The following is a 16311-nucleotide window of genomic DNA, read 5'->3' on the forward strand; positions in this document are numbered from 1 at the left end:
ATGCTTTTTACAAATTTCACAACACAGTGTTCTAAAGCAAGTCTCATTCTTTCAAATGCCAAAAATCGTTTGACAAGATATGATTAAACACACCAATGAGAATGAGAACTGTTTGGGCAGACAATATTTGCGATGGTGGGGAAACTTTTGTTAAAACTTGATACTTTGCGCTATGTTTCACACTAAAATGAAACTACTAACAAGGAAAGTTATCAGACCTCTTGATGACAAACACCACAAAACCTTCAGGGAGAGACAACCATGGGAACAGAAAGGAGCCACGGTGTACTACAGCATTTTGCACTTGCCTGTAAACTCCAGAACAGGACTTATAAGGTAAAATAGGTAATGCAGTAAAAGCCTGTCAGGCATTCAACTAACTTGAAATCACAAGTTATCAGAATATTTTAAAAACATAACTCCCTCAAGAAAGTAAGCAAATGTGTACACCCATAAATGTGTGCCAATTATGGAAAAGCATGACATAACAACACTGTCCTATCATCTCTGCATTAGTTTTATTATTGAAATCTGGTAAAGTTTCTGTAAAGAAGGATATAAGTTAACTGCTATTTATCTGCTTTTCCTCATTTTTGGGGGTTTATGATTAAAATTTGGCGTGCTTTCTACAGAACAGCATGCAGTGGAGTATTTTAAACTCTAAAGAATCTTGTCATCAAGAAAAATGTGCATTAATGTGCACATTCTATGAATTTACTTTGCAATGTGAAAAATTACGAGTGATTAAAGTTTTTAGATGCTATATCTGTAACTTGTATCTATTAGTTAACTAAATAAAGAACAATCTGTTTCGTTAAATTACTGCTGTTTTTTCAAACAATTTGCATGTGCAACTTGCAAGTCCAATGGGTCAATTGTTAGAGGGATTCTTAAGGTCTTTCCCTGGCTTTGCTCTAGGAATACCAACAGTTTCTTCCATAAATGGGGAAAATATGCTCCTTCCACCACCTGGTTGTAAACACCAAGATGTGCTGTCAATGATTTACTGGACAGATGCATCAGCATTTCAAAACACATGATATCTAGACCTGGACTATATCTATGTGTCTGCAGCAAAGCTCTATTTAACTCAAGCACATGAAGTCGGGTGTAAGGTTCATGGCTGGAAGAATGAATGCAATGGGATTTTTCTCAGGTGTAGCTTGATAGAAAGAAATGCATACTGGTAATTGCTGCTGGGTAAAATGGCAGCAAATGTTTTATCAATAGTATTTGCAACTTCTGTAGTGTTCATCACTCAGTCATCTTTTTCCAAAAAGGAACGTGGGTGGTCTTTTTATATTCATCATACTTTTCTAATTCTTTTGCAAACCCTTTTACTTGGTAGAGAAGATGTTATTGATGATACATATGGATATCCAAGAATTCCTCTGGCTCTACAATCTTACATTTCTAGCATTTTTTTTTTTTTTTTATTATTATTATTATTCTTTTGAAGGCCATGAGGTTTCACTAAATAGGTATCTACAAAAATTTCCAAAAGCTTTTTGCTGTTTTTTCAGTGCTTCTTGGCAATCCAGAGTTTGCCATGGTTTTGAACATTTTCATAATTTTCCGGATGTCACAGGCATAGAAACTGCAGCTGCCTATGTAATAGCACTAGCAGCTTTCACTGCATCATCAATAGGCATGTCTTTTACTGTTTCTCCAGGAAACTGCAAAAGTTGTATCAAGTATAAAACAATCAAGTATAAAACAAGAACAAGTATAAAACAAGATCTCGATATGGGATTTACTCCTTCTCATGCAAGAGATACAAAAATGAGAAAGCGGTCACTACTGTAAGGATCATTCCAAACACTAAATGTACAAAATGGCAAGAGACGATGAACTGATAGCAAAATCAAAAGCATGAAAGGTTATTGTATGCTAATGGAACTAGGTATCTTGTCCATTACCAAAAAGGCAGTGACTTTCAATCATTTACTCAATTTGTCTACTCAGGTATTTGTAGCCTTGCTTCCCGACAGAAGATTATGGCCACTGAAATCCATTATGATAAAGGGTTCACGCAGCTGCTCTATGAGATCTTCTATATCTCGTTGATTGATGTGTTGGTTTGATGGAAAGTAAACAGAACAAACTGAAATCGAAGTTTCCGTATGTGCTCTGATAATGACAGCTTGGTGTCTTAGGTAATAAACTGAGCTAGAGGGCTATTCAAGTGAGGTTAGAAAAGCTACACCTCCACTGTCACGATTACCACAAGAATTATCATTTATGTTAAAATAATACCTCCAGAGCTTAGCCTGATGCTCTGGTTTTAACAAAGCTTCATGTACCATCAAGCGCATAGGATGATAGACATCAATTATTTGTTTGATATTACGGAGATTTTCATGAAAGCCACAACATGTCCATGACACAAGGATAGCCACTGTGTATGATGTCTATGTTTTTTTTTTTTTTTTTTTTTTTTTTCTGTGTGTGTGTAAGCTAATGTTTGGGAGTTTCTAATCGCTCTTCTACTTCCACATCATCTGACTTAGATCATAGCATCAATTCAGCTATTGCTAACACTTCCATTTTTGTTAACTGTTTTGTAGACATATTTTTCAATCGCGTTTGACTTACTGTTTCATTTTTCTGCATTATACGAGTTGGTTAGTTATTTTTAAGATTACTTATAGTCTGTTAGGATTCTCAGAATGAAGTTTGTGTAATAACTGCAGTTTGAGTTCTAATACACTGAGTTGATTTAGCAGCAATAAGACATGCTTGTTTGTGGTTGTGCATTTTTAACTAGCTTTCTGGCTTCTACTTCTGATGAAGATCTCTCAGCCCTATGACACCCATTTCCAGTGGGACCCATCACATTAACATTGGTGGTAATGAGGTCACTGATAGACTAGCCAAAGAGAGCAGTGAGAATTAAATGGCCACTGGCTCTTCACTTACTTATTGAGAACTATATTCAAATGAAAGATCTAAACTCAATTTACTATAGCGTATTCCACCTACACATCAAAGGTACACAAGATCATGCCCTGGCTCTCTGCTGGAAACCAAATGTGACCATGGTTCCCAGACTGCTCTGGCTAAACTAACAAATGGCTACAAAAAATGTCTTTCCTTTGATAGTGGCAGAAAAATTCACCCCACTTGCAAAAAAATGCTGTGACCATCCAGTTTCCTCGGATCACATTCTGGGCTGCATCGGACTTTCTAAGAGGAACTTAACAACCAATCCCCTTATTATTATAGATTTTTTGGCAGTCAACAACCTTCTGGAGCTCATCTGACATATGTCAAATCTTTCGAGGATAAGCAACAACTTAAGATATATTCCTATTTATTAGCCTGGATTTCCCTTTCTGATTTCCGTTTAGGGCATGATTTCCATTTAGTTCACCCTTACAATTTAAATACAGTGGCACAGGTATTGCTATTGTAGCTAACAATAAAAAAACATGCATATCAAACTGCCATGGCTCGATATCTTAGAATGACAGATCAGATGAACTTAAAGTCAGGATTCCACATTTTGTGTCAATCAACTGACCTTCTTTATGCATCTTGATCCACCTAGCAGCAGACATTTTGATCGGCTAGCTTGGAAACTAAGTCTTCTTTAGAAATAAATAGAAGCCAAGATTATGCTTCTACAGAAGTTTGACATTTATGGACAGACACAGTTACAGCAATTTGCCCAAGCTTGGTTAAACAAAGAAGAGAAACACACTAGGTGGTCGAAGTTGTATCGATAAGCAGGTCTCCAAAACAGACACTCTCTAAATTTTTTGGCTCAATAATGCAAAAATAAATTTGCTTCTCACAAAGGAAGAAATCTTTTGTAATTCACCAGAAGGGCTGAAGGGCTAAATACAACAAGGAAATGTGGATAGATGTTAGGATTATTGGCATTTGCATCAGTATATATCATTTTGATAGTGCAATACATTTCAAGAGATTCATTGCTTGGAAGATATTGATTAGACTCTGGTTTTGTAGCAAACAAATTTGCATATTTAATGAAGACATAATTGACAGAAATGGTTCAGATTCGACCATCTCACCTATCCCGGAGCCCAAAAAAGGAACAGATTCCCATGTCAGGGTAGCTAGACCTACAATCAAATTGGGGCCCCACAGTCGACTTTCCCAAAAACTTTTCCCCTAGTTGCTGACACCAGATTGGAAGACCAGTCACTGACACCTATGAGGACAACAGTGTGCTTCCCGTTTAGCTGAAGCAGAGACCAGAGCAATGTGTTGCGGATACCTAACCTCTCAACTACCAGGGCCCTCCTTTCCAATGACATGAGTCTCTAGACATGGCAAACTAATAGTTAAGAGGAGGGGAAAAGGAAATAGAATCACTGGCGCTTCAGGATTGTGATACTTCACCAAGAAAGTAATTCCCTTTGTAAGAAATTTTATGTGGAAATATGTTTTAATCACCAAAGAGGGCATAAATCTTTCATGATGTATATACACTTCTTGTTCTTGGATCTGGCACCGCCAGTTGATGTGTGTTAGACGTGAATAAACTTGGCAGTTAAGAAATCTGATTCGTAATGTTCATTTACTTTGATGTTATGTGTGAATTGAATTAGTGTTTATTGAACCAGGATAACTTGAAAATCTTGACGGTTATTATAATATTTTATATTCTTGGCACCCAACGGTTGCGCACTTAGAAATTTTTTTATTTAGAATGCGGTGTTTTTCGTGTTAGTGAAAATTTATTCTTCGGCACTGAACGTGGCAAGATAAACGTTCAGAATACTTGTGGATGTGCTTCACCAGGAAAGTGAGTAATTAAATTAGGAATTAACCATTTGAAGCCTGCACCAGGTAAGAGAATAAAATTACTTTTGTTGTTATTATGGCAGACGATATTATTAAATGGAAATCTACTAGAAAAATCATGAGACAAGCTATTTCTAAAATAATAAATGTACTAGAACCTGAAATTAAAAAAGACATTTGGGATAAGAATATGGTAGAAGAAAATGTGTTTTTACTTACTTCTAAACAGTCTGCGTTGAAAGAAATTAATGAAAAAATATTGGATTGTTTTAAAGGGGATGAGTCTGAAATTGAGAAAGAATGTAATACTGTGTTAGAGTATAATGAAAAAATGAGTTTATGTATTTTTAGGGCTAAAAAGAAACTTAATTTAAATTCTCAGATAGTAAGCATTAAAAGTGAATCGCCTGGTAACCATACTGCTGCCGTAAACGTCGAAAACAAAACTAACATTTGGTTACCTAAAATTTCAATTCCTAAACATTATGGTGATCCTAGTTTATTTTTGGAATTCTATAATTCCTTTGAAAATGCTATTGGTAATAATAATGAATTAACAAAGGTCGAGAAGTTTACCTATCTTAAATCCTTACTCGCAGGACCTGCTTTAAGTGCAGTATCCGGGTTTGCACTATTTAATGAAAATTATGACGCTTCTATAAGTTTAATTAAAGAAAGATTTGGACGAACAGATTTGGTAATATCTTCGCACATGAATAAACTCTTGAATCTTGAACCGATTAGAAGTTTGTCCAATGTGAAAGCACTAAGAACACTATACGATTCCTGTGAAATCAATATAAGAAGCTTAAATTCATTAGGTCTTGTGTCGGAAGCGTACGGAACCCTTTTAGGACCTGTTATTTTAAAGCTTTTGCCAGATGATATGAATCTGGAGTTTAATAGAAAAAGAAACTCTAAAATGCAATATCGCCTAACAGAACTTCTCAAATTCATTAGATTGGAAGTTGAGAGTCGGGAAGCTTCTAATTTAATAATAAACTGAAAGAAAAGGGACACAAATTACGGTGTTAAGCAGAATAAAAATAATTACTTAAAAGGGGCAAGTGTTCTTACTGCTTCGGCGTTAGCTACAGTGACTAAGCCGTATTGTTTCTATTGTAATCAAAATACACATGATGTAGGAAAATGTGATAAAACTAATGAGCAAAAAATAGCGATATTAAAATACCATGGACGTTGTTACAAATGTTTTAAGAGAGGTCATGTATCTTCCAGATGTAAAATGAAACTTCAACCTTGTGAGTTGTGTAATGGATTAAATCATAATAAGCTATTTTGTAAAAATATTCTTCCTGAAGTGGAAGCAGTTTCAGATGTTAAACAGAAAGTAGTTACAGTATCAGATTCTAAGCAGAATGTAGTTGCATCCCTGTCGTTTAACTCTAAGACTGTTTCTGAAACTGCTGATAAAGGTGTATATTTACAAACTTGCACTGTTTACGCTTCAGATACAGATAATACTAGAAGCCAAATAGTAAAAATCTTAATTGATGGTGGATCACAGAATTCATTTATTAGATCTGATTTGGCTAAAGAACTAAAATTAAGGACTTTAAGGAAACAAAGGTTATATATTTATTCATTTGGGTATAGCCAAGGTAGACTAATAGAATATAATGTTGTTCAAATTACCTTGAAAAGTATGCATTTCCCTAATGACTCAATCACTATTGAAGCTCTTGTTACAGATACAATTTCTGAAGCGATCATAAAAATTCTCTCCAAAAACATTTTAGAAATATTAAAATCAGAAAATCTAAAATTAGCCAATAATGGTGAAGCAGCTGAAATAAAAATATTGTTAGGATCTGATTCATGTTGGGAAGTGCAAACAGTCGAAAAGAAAAGAGTAACTAATAAATTATTTGTGGTGTCTTCTATATTTGGTTGGTCCTTAATTCCTTAATTGGATCTTTAGAAGGTGATCATTCTAGTGCCTGTATTTTTACAACTGGTGCTTCTCATTGCTTGAAGGAAGATAATAATTCAGTTAATGACTGTTTGCGAAGGTTTTGGACTCTGGACCATTTGTGTTTAGAGGAGAACGAGAATCCTGACAATAAATCAGTCATTGAGAAATTTGAAAAAGAATTGCATTTTACTAATAGTAGATATGTAGCTCATTTGTTATGGAAATCACATCATGCAAACTTGGGTAATAATTTAGAAAATGCCGAGCGACGTCTAGTATCGTTGGTTAATAAACTAAAAAATGATGAATGGCTTAGGGCGAATTATAATAGCATAATAAACGAACAGTTAAAAAATGAAATAATTGAAGAGTGCGAAATTGAAAGTTGTGATAGTAGTAAAATGTATTACATGCCACATTCTCCAGTTGTAAGAAAAAATGTATCAAAAACTAAAGTCCATATCATGTTTGACGCATCTTCGAAGTGTAATGGGGCATCTCTAAACAATTGTTTGATGCCTGGCCAAAATTTGAATACTTCTGTTTTGGACTTGATATTGCGGTTCAGACAATACAAACATGCGTTCTCAGCAGACATTGAAAAGGCCTTTCTCCAGATTGGAATCTCTGAAATTGATAGAGATGTATTACGGTTTTTATACTTTGATAATAATTACAATTTGAAACATTATAGAATGACTTGCGTTCCTTTCGGTGTGTCATGTAGCCCTTTCATTCTGGCGTGCACTATAAAAAAACATATAAAGAAAATAGAGTTAGAAAATCCAGATATTTTTGGGATGTTGAACTGTTCGATCTACGTAGAGGATGTTTTCTATGGTGCAGATTCTGTGGAACAGGCTTTTAAGTTAAGTATTGGAGCTTATTGCGTGCTTAAAGATGCCGGAATGAATTTGCGTCAGTTTAATACAAATTCCGAGAAACTAAAGAAACTTTGGGATGATTATGGAATAATTAAATCAGAAAATGAACTAAATAGTTCTTAAAAAGTATTAGGGCTTAACTGGTGTACGTGTAAAGATGTAATTTCCTTGAACATAGACAACTTGTGCGAAACATAAAATAGTTGTAGAAAAACCACAAAAAGAAATATATTAAAGGTGACTGCTACTATTTTCGATCCAGTAGGTTTCTTGGCGCCATTTGTATTACGTGCAAAATTGATAATGCAAAACCTTTGGCAGTTGGATTTAGAATTTGGCGACGAAGTTCCAACTGAATGTAAGCACTTGTGGTCCGAGTGGAGCGGTGAAATTGAAAAGTTAAAGAAATTTGAAATTTCTCGAGAATATCTCCCCGGCAAATTGAATCAAAATAAGGATATTGAACTTCATTTATTTTGTGATGCATCTATTAAAGCGTATGGTTCAGTTGCATATTTTAGATCAGTTGAAGAAGGACAGGTAGCATTCATTATGGCAAAATCTAGAATTGCGCCAATAAAACAAAAACTCACACTTCCAAGGTTAGAGTTGCTAGGAGCATTGACATCGGCAAGACTTGCTAAACACTTAGAAGAGCTGTTTTCAATTCATGAAGAAAATATTTATCTGTGGACTGACAGTATGATAGTGGTTCACTGAATTCATAGTGCTCCTGAACGATGGCAAATGTTTGTAAAAAATCAAGTATCTGAAATACAATCATTAACTTGCCCAAATAACTGGAGACATTGTTATGGGAAGACCAATCCTGCGGACATTTTATCTCGAGGATGTTCAGCCGAATATTTGTTGTCTTCAAGATTATGGCAGTCTGGGCCAGACTGGTTAGTTGAATCAGTGAGTGCTTGGCCTAGTAAATTTATCGTGACAACGGAGTTTTCTGATGCTGAATTACAGCGGAAAAGGTGTATAAATAATACCACAATACTGCAGTCTATTGCAGAAAAATCTAATTCTCTGTTGAATCTTAAAAATTATAGTAAATTAATTAGAGCTATTAGAGTGACTGCATGGATATTTAGATTTATTCACAATCTGAAAAATAAAACTGACAAGAAAACCGGACCCTTGATAGCAGAACTTTTTGCCGCAGAATTATATTTGATAAAAGAAGTTAAATATGAACATTTTTCTGATGAAATAATTAGTTTAAATTCTGGACAGTTGATTTCAAAACACTCAAACATTTATGAACTAAATCCTTTTCTAAGTGAGGAAAGAGATTTGTTAGCAGGAGGAAGACTACAAAAATCAACTTTAAGTTTTCATGAAAAGCATCCTATAGTTATTCCTTCAAAAACTCATTTTACAGATCTTCTAGTACGTGATGCACATGAACGAGTTCTTCATACAGGTGTAGCTAGTAAAATTAAATGTACCTCCATGAAAAGTACTAGATAATTAGATCCAGACAAAATGTGAAACGTGTTATAAGAAACTGTGTACTGTGTCAGCATTATAATTCCTGACCGATGCCACAAGTCATAGCACCATTATCTCCGTCTAGAGTACTAAGAGTATTAATATTGTATGATAGTATATTTTTTATTGAAAGTGTAATCGTAATGCTACTAATGTTGTGCCTATTTTCATTTAATTGCTATTTAAAGTACTGTATATTTAATATTTAAAGAAATGTATATATTAGACAATTTTAAGGTTGTAGAAATGTATAAGTGTGTTTAAAATTTTAATTTAATTCTGAAAAAAAAGACAGGTTTCTTGTAATAATTCTAGTATTTTAGTTGAATTATGATAATCTTGATTTTGAAATCCTTTGTTTAATGTTATCTTAAGTTATATAAATTCTTGATTTAAATCGTGATGCTTGAACAGGAATGTTATGACAATAATTCTTGATGAATACTTGAAAATTTACTTAATATTCTTGAAACATATGGTATGTTTTACATGTTCTTGATATTTATGTCACATTTCTTGATTACAAAAACTTGAATTTGTATTGAAATGCATAATGATTCTAGAAAATAATTCTTGAAAATGTTCATGTCACTGAGAATCTTGATGGTTCTGAGCTACAGTTCAGCCAGGCCCAGTGTGTAAGAAATTTTATGTGGAAATATATTTTAATCGCCAAAGAGGGCGTAAATCTTTCATGATGTATATATACTTCTTGTTCTTGGATCTGGCACTGCCAGTTGAATGTGTGTTAGACGTGAATAAACTTGGCAGTTTAGAAATCTGATTCGTAATGTTCATTTACTTTGATGTTATGTGTGAATTGAATTAGTGTTTTTTGAACCAGGATAACTTGAAATTTTTGACAGTTAATGTAATATTTTATACCCTGAGTGGGCTAAGGGTACCACGATATCCATACCCATACTCATCACAAAGAGTGAAAGGAGCAGATATATATTCGAAAGCTAAAAAGTGAAAGGGTCATTTTGGAATTATAATAAAGAAAATGCTACTTATTATGACATTTTGGGGAAACTTTAAAATTTCAGGCCCAAAACGGTCAGGGCTCAGAGTGGTATTCATGCCATGCTTTGACCATATTTTCAATAACACATCTGATGTAGAGCTTTTCGAAAACTCTGTTAAAGTAGGTGCATTTTTTTTTCCTGTTATAGCTTCTATAATTCAAGAAAAGGGCACCACAAATAATACGCTTCAAAAGTAATGACACTCTGAACCACTTCAATTTTATTTATTCCTTTTGCTCTCATTAATATTAATTAATAGTTTTGAATGGGTTCTGCAATTTAATCATCTTAAATGAATTTTGTTGCAGAATTGTATATCAAAAGCAGAAATACATAATTCAACATTAAAGTTCACAAATGTGCACTGCTTACTTGTGCTATGCAGATTACACATTACAGACAGAAGATGTGATTGCAATGATCGCAAAAGTGGTGTCTTTTGCATGCTTCATGGTTAAGACAAAGAGCTCTGCGAGCTATTAAATGCTGTTGCCAACCGAGATAAAAGTAAATGTGAAGCAAAGCCTCATCAGTAATCTCCCCACCTCCTAAAGTAATGGCTATCAAAGTCCATACATATATAATGGAAATATCAAAATAAAAAATTAAACATGTATCACATCACATAACTTTAAAAGTGCATAAAATCAAACTGCACAAAAAGAAACTTAAGCATATAAAGGGGGAAAAAATAATTTTTGTATTAAAAATAAATTTAACTAAATTTTTAGCATTTACTTTTATTTTGCTCGGTTAAAATTTAGTTACATAAGAACTTTTCAAACCATACTACAGTGATTCAGGACTGATTGAAGACGGACTATGCAAAGTATCATTAAATAATGAAAAGAAGACTAATTTAGATTAAAATTTAATACTACCCTCCAAGATACAGATTTGCATTATATTTATAAAAATGGATTAGGTTTTTTAACATATAAAACAAAAAACATGCTAAATCAGGACAAAATATAAGCAGACTTCTAGAAAAAAATATTCTTTTAATTTTAAAACAGTCAGTAAAAAATTAACTTACTTGAAACATTTTACCATACAATCTGTGGAAAAAATCATCCATTGCATCTTCCAGATCAACACCACCAGTAATATAATATTTTTCTAAATCATCAAACATTGAGCTAAATAAATACGAATTCTGCTCATACAGTTGGCCGTAAGTCCTTACAAACATGTCATGGAAACCTTTTCTTGATACCTTCAGAAGTTCTCGGAAAAATTCTACATAAATTGAAAACATTGTTATTAATGTTTAAACTTTAAAATGATTGTAGTTAAAAAAAGTATATAGTAAAAGTTTCCATGAACTCTAAAAATATGTCTAAAATTACTGAAGTTCTGAAAGAAAATTTTACGTATTCTCAATTTTTGCAAAATTAATTTAAGAAGAAAATTTTACGTTTTCAGTTTCTGAAAAATTAATTTAAGAAAAAATTTTACATATTCTCAATTTTTGCAAAATTAATTTAAGAAGAAAATTTTACATGTTTTCAGTTTCTGAAAAATTAATTTAAGAAGAAAATTCAGCACTATACTTAGCCTAATTCAGCATTAAGTCAATATTTATTCAGAGCTAAATTTCATAAATTGTACACCATTGCAGTTATAAATAATTCAGATTATCACAGGATTTTTTTTTTTTTTCAGCCTGCACAAGACTTGCTTAGTTTTTCTTAAATTTTAATTTTTTAAATATTTTTACTTTTCCCTCTCCCTTTATTTTTTTTTCTTTATCTCTCCCCCAATATACATTGCTCATCAAAATTAAAGCATAATGAGAAAAATAAAAAGCAAATGAAATTTAATGAAAAATTATTAATAAAATTTGTACAAAAGCATTAATTAAAATAAATTACAATGTTTGGCAGTTGCTTATTCACAAAATATTGAAATTAAAACGAATTTATGGAGACTGGAAAATGATGGAAAAATTAAGTCTCTTGTAGAAAAATTTTTTCTTTAATATGGTGTATGTTCACCTTGGACAGATATGCATACCTCACATCTTGACTTCACCAAAGTGTTAATCAAATCTTGTGGAATTGTACGCCACTCTTCTAAAAGTGCAGAGTACTGGAGGGTCGTGGGAGGAATTTGGGATTCTGAAATTCAGCACCTTAAAGACATCCCACACATGCTTAATTGGGTTCGAGTTAGTAAGGTGGCCAAATCATTAGAGTGGCCTCTTGTTTCCAAGTATCTGCTTTTAACAAAAGTTTTCTGCCATAAAACATTCTTAATAAAGTTAGGGAGGAAACATGAAAAGCAGTACCTTTAGTGCGATTTTCCCAGATACTCTTTGTGGATATACCACAGTAATCTCACCAGATACAAAGCATGACCTTTTTGTAAGTCAAACTGCGCTTCGTGACGTTGCCGATGGGCTTACTGTGTTGTTGAAGTAAATCCACTTTCATCACAAGTGACGATTTGTTCCGAAATTCTGCCATTGTGTCGATATTCAAGCAAATCAGTGTAGGCCCGAACATGTCCATCCTTCTCTGCTTGAGTCAGCTCCTGCGACATGCAGCGACTGAACCTATACGTCAAGTTTATGCGAAGTTTAGCACGACTAATGGACACAGCACTAAGGTTTAACTCCTCAGCAAGCTCTCGAGTGGCTGTATACTATCTTCTTCCACAAGTTCTCGCAGTTGGGCTTCGACAAGATCAGTAGGCCACCAGAGCACTCTGTTTTCTGAATGTCATAGTCCTTGTTTTTGAACTTTTGGTTCCAAACCTTCATAGTGTCAAATGATACAACATTAGTACCTAAAGCTGTACACATGATTTGGTGACATTCTGCAGCTGACTTTTTACAAGAGAACTGGAAGTAAATCACAGTTCTGGTAGCATAGTTCCATTTCAGACACAGTGTTCTAAAGCAAATGTCTTTTTTTTTTTTTCTAAATGTCAAAAATTGTTTGACAAGATATGGTTAAAGACAATACAAACTGTTTGTGCAGATGATATTTATGGTGGTGGGAAACTTTCATTAAAACCTGATATTCTGACACTACATATGTTCAATGAGGCTGAACATATCATCCATCAGCAAAAACTCTGGGCCAACAACACCCCTAAACAGTCCAACTTGGGGTTCTACCTTATCCACATATACTTGAGCAGTTAAAGAGTCTCTTGAAAGATAGGCAGCTCAGTGCGGCTATTTGTACGTTTCCTCTCCAAACCATTAACACTAGAATAGCTGAATTTCAGACTAACCGAAATCCGTTATTGGGGATCGATTTGACCCTCATAAGAAATGTAAGTGGAAACACAGTAAATGAGTGAAATGATGCTGAAATGACCACATAAAAGTTTTTTATTTATTTTTTATACTTTAGAATTTTTTTCGTGCAATTAGTGTAAATTAGCACACAATATCTTTCAATGTAAGATTACAAAAACAAAATCTATGAAAAACAAACAAAAGATACAAATGCAAAAAGTGGAAAATAGAACATATGCAAAAGGGAATAAACACACGTTTTCCAAAGTTTGTTATACATTACCGCAGGTGATACAATATGAACGCTTGAAAGTGACAGCAACACATTTACCACAAATTGGTTTCTGGCATCCCTCACAGCTGACAACAGTCTTGTTTTGTCCCTTGCAACTTTGAAATGCGCATTTTTTTCGTTTAAGTGTCTGTATTTGAGCAATTGGGGGGCATCTGTTGCGTAGTGCACCAACTCGTAGTTCTTCCACGAGTGCAAGAATAAATTCTCCACAGGAAATAGAGGTGCCCAAGGATTCTTTGAATATAATCCAAGCATTGAGTGCAGCAATGTCAAGGACGTTGTAAAAAACATGTACAGGCCATCTGCGACTTCCACTACTTGTACTATATTTTCTCAGCATCTGATCTGCAACATCAACGCCACATTTTGTACTGTTGTAGTAAGTGACAGTGTTCGGTTTTTTCTTTATGCTGTCGTCAACAAACACATTACTGTGCATTGTGCTCAGAATCCCGACATTCTTTTTGCTCTTGCACCTATATATTGTGAGTGTTTTGTCTCCATTTTTCAGTGCAAAAGATGAATATCGTGCCGAAGAAGTGTCACAAGCAATAGGGGGCAATTTTCGCTTATTCAGACGCATCGTCCCGACAATTGTGGTTTTTTTTTGCAGAAAGTTCATCTGCAAGTTTCACAGAAGTAAAAAAATTGTCAGTTGTGACATTGAGTCCGGAGTTTAGATGTGGTTGCAGTAATCTGAGAACTACACTTTCCCCATGTTGTAAATTAGTTGGTCGTTCTTCGTCCTTGCCCAGATAAGGATAACCATTCAAAACATATTTGGATTTTACATCAGTTGCTAGCCAGAATTTGATGCCAGACTTGTCCGGTTAATTCGCCATGTACTGGATAAATCTACATCTTGATTTACAAGGCAACAATTGTTCATCAACAGTTATTTCTGGTCAGGATTACAGCATAAATAACAGTTTTCCATTAGCTTGTACCAGGTTTCAGAAGCGAGAGCAAGTTTGTTAGTGGCGAGACGATCAGCTCTGGTGCTTTGGACATCGAATCTGAGATACCGCATTACAAGAACTCCAATTCTTGTTCCACAAATCATCTTGTGCTCCATGGGCATGCAGGAGGGTAAAAAAGGCATCGAGTTCTTCCAGAATAACATGCCAGTTACAATCATCTCTAAGTTGTCGTTGTCCCTCAGCAACTGTACATGATTGAATGTGTTTCACCATTGATTCACTCACCATCAAATGCCACGCGAAGCAGGATTTGTTCCTATATTACCACGAGCAAACGACGTTGGTCCACTTGCAGTGGTTACAATATTTCGGGCTGGCGTGCGACCTGAAGTGGAAGCAGTGCTGCTAAGGTTCATAGGGGTCCAGAGAATAGTGCTAGATGAGGTATACTTCTCATTACTGCTGCCAGCAACGTTGTTACCTCGTCCTTGACCATGACCACGTCCGCGTCCACGTGAGCTTCCGGCTTCCTGCATAGGGATCACATTTCCAGAATTGTCCTCGACATCACTATCACTGCTTTCAGAGAGCGACGCATTCTGTAAGTTCACATCAACGTTAAAATCTTCATCACTCCTATCATCACCACTTATATCTGATTCCAACTGTTCAAAGAGGGCAAGGCATTCTTGTGTACTCAATCCTCTTCCTCTCGGCATTGCAATAGAGAGAGAATATGCTCCGTTCTGGATTTTATTTTTCTCCCCTGAGTCATCACGATATGAGCTGCGTGTTTCCCAATGCGCAGAAAACGAAAACGTGGCATTGGGAATTCGAAAACCGACATTCGCTTAAAAATATGTCGTTCTTTTATGAGGGTCAAAATGACCCAAGTTGGCTGTTTTAGGTATACCTGCGATTATTTAATTAATTAATTAACATAGAAATATGAAAAATTGGCATAGTATACTTGGAAACATTTTAGAAAAAGTAAAAAAATATCAGCTTCGAAGCTCAGCTGTATGTTAAAAAAAATGCGGAAAATTAGAAAAAAAAAGGTCAAAATGACCCCAACGGCGCTTTCAGTGTTAAACCATGGTCACAGAAACGGTATAGTTTACGGTTAAGAGAAGGGAATTTGCGTGTTCCTTCCATCTCCAGATCATAACCTGTCTACAGTCACTGTTCAGACTATATCTAGACTCGCAGGAAACAATACTTGGGCCCAGTCATCTTGGCTCCGTTGAACATGACAGCACCAGTTTACACGGCACCTCTGGTAGCTGGAGTTAGTGGGACTCTGATTACTTTCTGGACTCAGATTAAGTGATTAGCTTTAACGTTTCGATGATAAATCTGAAATTGCATTTTATTATTTATTTACTCATTAACTTTGGTATGTGCATGTGAAAATGAAACATATCATTGTGGAGTTTCTCACGTGCTATTTTCAAGGTAATATGGCTGAGATTAAATATAATTATGTTTCATTACTAAAACTATTAACTTTTTAATTAAAAAACACTTGAATTTTATTTTCTTTCTTTTTAGTTTTTCCTTTAGTTCCTTTTTAGTTTAGGAATATTAAAACAGTTTAGCATAATGATAACTTGGCTAAGAGATATTTTATTCTTTACTTTAGACTGAGCTTATTATCAAATTTTAAACACATTTCTCATTGAAAGCTTTCTTGGCTGTAACAATTATATTTTGGCGATTTTT

General features: G+C 34.5%; 1 protein-coding gene across 1 annotated transcript in view; it reads right to left on the reverse strand.

Annotated features, from left to right (window-relative positions):
• Positions 1-16311, reverse strand: part of LOC118187618 (glypican-6-like) — a 111270-nt gene that overhangs the window by 48247 nt on the left and 46712 nt on the right. Inside the window, exon 3 of the mRNA XM_085809688.1 lies at positions 11161-11363. Coding sequence (XP_085665814.1) covers positions 11161-11363 — 203 coding nt within the window. The remainder of the gene's footprint in view (positions 1-11160; positions 11364-16311) is intronic.

Source organism: Stegodyphus dumicola, chromosome X2 (assembly GCF_044657685.1).
Source record: "Stegodyphus dumicola isolate Sdum_Otavi_A_Nest chromosome X2, ASM4465768v1".
Taxonomy (NCBI): Eukaryota; Metazoa; Arthropoda; class Arachnida; order Araneae; family Eresidae; genus Stegodyphus; species Stegodyphus dumicola.